The sequence below is a fragment of the Metopolophium dirhodum genome, chromosome 9, assembly GCF_019925205.1.
Source record: "Metopolophium dirhodum isolate CAU chromosome 9, ASM1992520v1, whole genome shotgun sequence".
In the NCBI taxonomy this organism is placed as follows: Eukaryota; Metazoa; Arthropoda; class Insecta; order Hemiptera; family Aphididae; genus Metopolophium; species Metopolophium dirhodum.
The window spans coordinates 5,517,862-5,525,124 of record NC_083568.1 but is presented as its reverse complement, the minus strand read 5'-3'; the positions used below and the strand labels follow the sequence as shown (position 1 = coordinate 5,525,124).

At 27.3% G+C, this 7,263-nt stretch overlaps 1 protein-coding gene across 1 annotated transcript; it reads right to left on the bottom strand.

Annotated features, from left to right (window-relative positions):
• Positions 1-372: 372 nt before the first annotated feature.
• Positions 373-3,492, bottom strand: LOC132952990 (uncharacterized). The gene is made up of 10 exons (XM_061025531.1): positions 3,438-3,492; positions 2,866-3,003; positions 2,570-2,770; positions 2,270-2,343; positions 2,041-2,194; positions 1,857-1,983; positions 1,001-1,161; positions 745-923; positions 499-687; positions 373-439 (listed from the first exon to the last, which is right to left on the bottom strand). The coding sequence occupies exons 1-9, from the start codon at positions 3,459-3,461 to the stop codon at positions 543-545; spliced, it is 1,203 nt and encodes a 400-aa protein (XP_060881514.1). The 5' UTR covers positions 3,462-3,492; the 3' UTR covers positions 373-439; positions 499-542.
• Positions 3,493-7,263: the final 3,771 nt, after the last annotated feature.

Sequence of the window (7,263 nt, the reverse complement as noted above, 5' to 3'; positions counted from 1 at the left end):
ATTTTAACCATGTACTTAAATGTAATGTAACCATTGTCCATTTTATCTAATTTTATTTTCATAACTAAATAATTATTTAACAGTTTATAATTTTTAACAATGAAGTCAACTATACATTATATTTATTAGTATGACAATTGGGAAAATAAAAAATGTCATATTAATAATAACTTAAATATACCTAATTGCATACTGTAGTAAAATATAAAAATAGGTTTATCTATTTAATATAATAAAATGTACAAGGCAGATAATTCGACAAAAAACATTATTTAATACAAAATTTTACAAGATATGTTATCAATTAATAATTTTAAATTTAACAGGCATTACTAAACTTTAATGTTTAGAGACTGATATATAACTAAATCCGAAACCAAGTTTGACGGATTAAATACTCTTGTTTTGTTTGTTTGTATGGTTCAATACTTTGTTGATTCTGAAACAATTATAATGAGCATATAAAAAATTATTTGAATTACTTCTTACACTATTTACCCTGATTGAATAGAACATGTTTATAATTTTTTTTTTTATGAAGATTATATGAAATTTTTCCATCCTGATTCCTTTGAATTTTTTTTAGAGCTACTAGAATATAAGAACTGGCCAGTTATATCTGAAACCAATTTTGACAGATTTGAATGCTCTTGCTTCGTGCCCGAATCGTTCAATACTTTGTTGACTCTGAAACAATTAACGAGCATATAAAAAATTATTTTAATTACTTCTTACACTATTTACCCTGATTGAATTGAACTTGTTGATAACTTATTCTTTCTGTAAAGGTTATTTAAAAGTTTTCCAGCTTTATTTCTTATTACTTGGTCTTCTTCTATAGCTACAAGAATTAGTGAGACGACAAATACAACTGGATCGTAGGATTTCCAGGTATTACTTATCTTTAATAACTGTATAACTTCCTGTAAGTATAGAAATTATATTATATACATGACATCAGAAAATATTTTACAGTGATATTGGATGTTAGAACACATACATCAATTTTATTATTGTTAGCAAAATTCATAAGAACATCATAACACTCATCATATATCCATTCTGCCATAATTGTATCTGATTTTACCCTGTACACATTTTTCATGTGTTCTGGTAAACCAGAAAATGCAGATTGATTGTTTTCTATAAGCTTGACAGGCTCTGTCAATACAAAAAAAAAAATTAAACGATAATATAGAAAAACTTATGTAGGTAGTTTTTGTAGTGCTATTTTTGCTTATTTTAATATTTTTAAGTGCTATATGAATGCTTATATGAACTATTTAAGTGCTTTTTTGATGATTATAGGTGATCTAAATCCCGAACCCTGGTTATGACTGTTATAAGTGAATAAAATGTTACAATTTAAAAATGTACGTATCCGGCAAGTTCTTAACTTTGTTTTATAGTAGGTCAATTCACCCTAAAACTAAAGACAACAACACAAGATCGGTTCTGATGAACAAGAAAATGTGAATTTTCTATGTCGCGCGTGGGTCAGACAGAGAAAAAAATAGTGTACTGACATCCTCTCAATAACAACTGGAAAAATTACATGAAATAATAATATAATATTATTATATACAATTTGTTTTAGCAACAAACCTACCATATGACTAATAGAAAAATAAATTACTAATAACAATATAAATATATTAAAATATTCATAAAAATTACTAAAAAAACAAGTCCATCTCCCCTCAAAATTGTTTTTCATATGCAATAATTTATCATATAACTATTATATAAAAAAAAAAATACCAACATATCCATTACAGTGACTCAATAATGAGATACACAACACTTACCTATACAGCAGTAGTTTTTTAAATGATTTTAAAACTTAAAACAATTACCCTCATTCATCCAACCCTTGGAATGCATTATTTTTATTTGATGTATTGAACGTTTCAGTGTCGATGACATACCATGGTTATTAATAGAGGATAAGAGCTTATCAACTGGTCTTTTCAAATCATGTGTCTAGAAAAAAAACTATTTATATTAAACAATTTCTTCATAGAAATTTTTTGTTGTTACTTTTGATAATATTGGTCCTACTAATTGTAATATTGTACATAAACAATGCATTTGTAGTTCATAATTTTCATCATTCTCTTTACTTAAATCTATAATGCAGGACAGAATAGCTTTTTCTGGAAAAGCGCCCTTTTTAAAAAGTTCGCCAATAAATCTATCAAAAATAATAATTTATATATAAAAAAAAATAAGGTACTAGTTAATTAAATAATATTAATTCAAAACATACCTGCAATTACTTATGGATTTTTTATTAAAATCGAATTGAAAATTATTTAAAGTGGATATACACTTCTTTGGTACCTGGTAAACAAATAATAGTATGTATAAGTATTATTTAACCCAACCTTTAAAAATTAGTAAACTTATTTTGAATTCAGAATTACATATAATTTTATACAGGAATGAGGAATAAAAAAAAAAAAACGTATAAAGGTATTATAATATGTTAAGAACCATAAATGATAATATTAGTAATAAATAATAATCATAAGTCATAACAAAATATAATGACAACATAACTATTTACCATATTATCATTTTTCATCTTCTCTTTTAATTTATTTAATTCTTGTTGATACTTTGTATGAAATACATCAGAACATTTTTTTAATAAAACTTTTTGAAATGTTGTTTTAGTATCTGTAGCAAGTTTATTAAACTTAGGGTCATTCATCATACATGCACACATTTGGGCGTATATGTGTGTATAGTTTTGCCTTTTTAAAGCCTAGATGGATAAAATGCAATAGATAAAATAAAATGTAATGATAATATTATACAAATTCCATTAGATGTTAATCGGTAATGATATTATATACATACTCGATCAAATATTATATCCGTTATATCTTCGAGTAATTTAACATTATGTATTGGCAAAGCAATCATTTTTTGTGTCATCTTAGCCAAGTTGACATCATTTAAATGATAAACAATCGATCTTACAGTATTTAATACTTGCTAAAATAATACAAATTTTAAAAACTAATGATTAAATCGTATAAATATATAGAGACTAAATAACACTTAATATTGCATGAATAATAAATTAAAACTATTCTATCTCTAATTGTTTACACGAGTGCAAGTGCAAGAAAAATGAGTATTAACTATTCTATCTCTATTTTGTGTATATTAATACACGATGATTATGTTCATCCAGGCAGAATAAAGTAGGAAATAGCAATCTAGAGACATAGGTATCCTGTCTACATATTCCTACCATTTAATTGTGATATTGATTATTGTTTCCATCAGGCATTAGAACTTTGGATTAAATATCTTGTAATAATGAACAATTTAACTTATTTAACGTATTATTATGATAATTATATATCAAAGAAGCATTAAAATTTTATAAATGTGTAACATCGTGTATAACATTGAATACTTACATCAGAGTTATTAATTTGTTCCATAATGATTTTTTTCAATTTTATCAACTGCAGTACAAACAATCAACTGAAAATAAAATAAAATAAATTATAAGAAAGAAACTGATTTAAATTTAATAATAATAATAAATTAATACAACATTTTATTTAGAAACTGATTACAAAACTCAAATAAAAAGGCTAAATCAAAAATTTAATTATTTACTACTTTATAATAAATTACGTTTAATATAAAACATAATTATTAGGAATATTGTAATTGTATGGAAATATAATATGTTATACCAGTGTTTATGCAAACAACATTATTATACTAAAAGGGACTAATTTTATATTATTCATACAATTACAATTACTGTCACATAAAATAAATATACCTTACTTGTAGTTATTTGTGTATAGAGTAGTAACTAGTTCTGCAAAATCTAGTCTTATAATCTTCAGTCGATACACATAAATCAATGAAAACGGACTTCACAATTATTCTGAGATCAATGACGAGAATTGAAAAATTAGGATATATGCGGGTATAATATATTTATACTATTATGTTGCCAAGTATTTGTTATTATACGTAACACACCAAGTAACTATTGAAATTACCTAGGTGCTACTTAATATCAATATTATGCAAATGCAGGCCAAGTATTAAATTATAAGTTATAACAATAATAAACAATGGCCAAAAACACACTGGATAGGTGCACAACTCAAGTCACCTAAGTATCTACTATATATAGTTACTATAGTTAGGATAACTACCACGGAACCGTTTACTATAATATTACGTTCTCGATCGATATAGTACACTGGTGTCTCGATGCAATGTGCATTGTGTACACAGAAAACTACAAGTAGACTGATCTGATCAATGTCTGATCAACACTGTGACCGTATCAACTAGCAACTATTAAATTGTAATGAGCTTATGAGTGATGTAATGCAGAAAATACAATATAATAATATAATACGTATTATGTGCGAAATGTTAACAGTTGTCAATTAAGTGGATAGTTTGAAATTTGAATGTGTGATACCATCATATATTCTAAGGCCATGTGTGATACTGTGATGCAATTAACAATAAATAGTATACAAATCCAATATTGTAGTACACAGGACATAGTATACTATTAATTTATAATAGAAGTCTGTGCATGGCAAATAAAATAAAATGTATATTGTAGTATCAGTATCAAATCACAGAAACGAATATTTATGATTTGACTTGTGGTAGGTAGTGTAATAATTGTACATGCCCAGATTAATTAAAGACCGCGTGCATAACACTGTGCAGCTCTTAATAGAATATTAATTTTTATTATATTTATATTTTATTTATTCGTGATGTTTGACTTTGGACATCTTATGTTTTATATTTAAAATTAATATCTTACATTTTTAAATATAGATATAAATTGTAAATAATTTTTATTTTAAATAAATAAAAATAATAAATAATAGATTATACATCATTGTAAAGTGCGTGATTTTTGGATACAGCAACTTTTTTTAAAAAGTGCGCGGTTTTAACATACTCAAAGTGGGTGGATTGGTCGAGATTTGTCGAACGCAGAAATGTGTGGTTTTTGGAGTCAATGGTTCGAATTATCGTGAAATCGATTTCAAACGATGTGACCTACACAATTCGTGGCGTGAAATAAGTAGAAATCAGTACCACGAGCATATACCACGGAATATCAACCGTTCATGCACTGAAAAAAGTTACGATTATACACTGTTTAATCTAATAGAATTAGTTTATTTATATTGTAATATTTCGACGGTGAATTGTATCCAATAAACATTTAACTTTTTTTAAGTTTGGTATTTATATATAGTGTTTAAAGTAAAGTAAAGCAAAGTAATATTTTCAATTAATTGAATTATTTTTCCTCGACTTAAAATACCCTTAGGCATCTATATTAAGATCCTTAAGCCCGGCATCTATGGCCATTAGCTATTTGTAGGGTTGTATTGTGGTGGTGGTAGGGTTTTAAACGGTGAGTTTTTTTTTTACACGCGAGTGTTTGGGTTCAGCAGAATTTTTAAGTGGGCACCCATAGGTATCTGCCATGGCCGGGTGGGGGATGGCGGCCTTTCTCTCATCCAGATACCGTGACTGGCCGAAGAAAAATGCCACCCGTAGCCGGGATCGAACCGGCGTCGGTGCGCGTCGCAACCGACGCCTTAATCCGCTCGGCCACTCCGTCCCCCGTAGTGTTCGCCGACGTAGTCTTGTGTGCACAAGCAGCAAATCCCATTTTCTTTGCTGTAAATTCTTAGTCCATCGTTTTTGCATTTGAAATTCCCACATATATAAAATTCATGTTGTACTTTCAGTACTATAATAAAATATGAAATCAAACTCGATTTTTTTTAACTGATATTATCGATATTTACGTTCTATTGTTAAATATTGATAGATATTATTTATTATGTAAGCTGGTATAATATTGTATATATGTATATATATTATATTCAACTGTAAATTTTTCTAATTCTGCAGATGATATTCTTAAAACAATAATGAGAAACCAATTAATTTTCAAATTCAAACTAAGAACAATTGAAAAAACACAAGATGTTATCATCAAAATGCTCGAAGATCAAGCCAGCGAACAAATTTTTTCAAATGGAGATAATTCACTTATTGATTACAGCCCTATGGCTGATTTGTACCCCATAGAAGGTCTAGATGATCTCAATAAAATAGAAGATCAAATTTTATTAGACACCGAATATCGCAAAAAAATTGTGAGTGATGTATTATATTGTTCTTAACAATATGTTAATATTTTATTTAAATTATCTTTTTTAGACTATTATATATAATTATTCACTTAGGTCATGATCTAGCCAACAACATTGGTGGGAAAAATGTAAATTCATCAGTAAAAATAAAATGATGATACAACTTTTTGATGATAAACTATTGGCCCAGTTCTCATTTTCTGGAAGAAAATTGACATCAAAAAAATCTTTCCAGTCATTGGGCTTCTATAAAATAATTTATAGTAAATTTTAGATTGAAAATGTATTAAATAATAGTATAATCATAATTTTAATGTCATTCATTTTAGAAGCCACTAAAAAAATGTCGAAATTCAAAGGTGTTGCAAGGCAAGAGGAGATTGACGATGCTATAAAGTATATGCTCATTCAAGCACCATTTCGTTTAAAACGAAAAACCGAACAGGAAAATGCAGCATTATTAAAATAAAATAAACAAAAATATTAAACATTATACTTTTTATACTTTTAATGAAGCATGTTTTCCATTGTTAAAATGTGTATGTATTTTATTTAAAAAAAATATAGGTATTATAAAATATAAGTAAAATCGCAGATTTAAACTAATATTGAATTCAACCTAAAAATGCGATGTTGTTTATAACTTTATGATACAACGTTGAATTCAATATTCAGATGCAATATTTCTCATAGCGTTTTGGCGTGATGTTGGACTTAACATGTATGTTATCATGTTGAATTGAGAGTAGGAATGCAATGTGTCTGATAACATTGTGGTGTAATGTTGAATCAAACCTTGCAGTATGCGATGTGTTATCGATTCTTAAAAATCGGTTCAAACGATGTTCAGTATAAGGTTTATAATTAATGTTTATTAAAATACAATTTGATGAGTATTAAATGGTTGGTGAAATGTTTAATGTTGTTCTTTTCAGTCTTAACTAATGTTCTATTCAAGGTTTATATGTTTATGGGGATATATTATCGTGAGTGCGAGCGGGTGAAATCCAATCGGACGCCGAACGTGCGTCGGACATTCGGGTCTGTACGAGGTGTCATCTGGACGAGGAGA

Bases quoted from the DNA above. Each gene is read 5' to 3' on its own strand.
- LOC132952990 (XM_061025531.1), bottom strand. From the start codon at position 3,461: ATGGAACAAATTAATAACTCTGAT. The intron at 2,344-2,569 runs GTAAATAGTTAT...TTTGTTTACCAG, and splicing joins AGATGAAAAATGATAATATG to GTACCAAAGAAGTGTATATC. The intron at 1,162-1,856 runs GTAATTGTTTTA...TTGTATTGACAG, and splicing joins CAAGGGTTGGATGAATGAGG to AGCCTGTCAAGCTTATAGAA.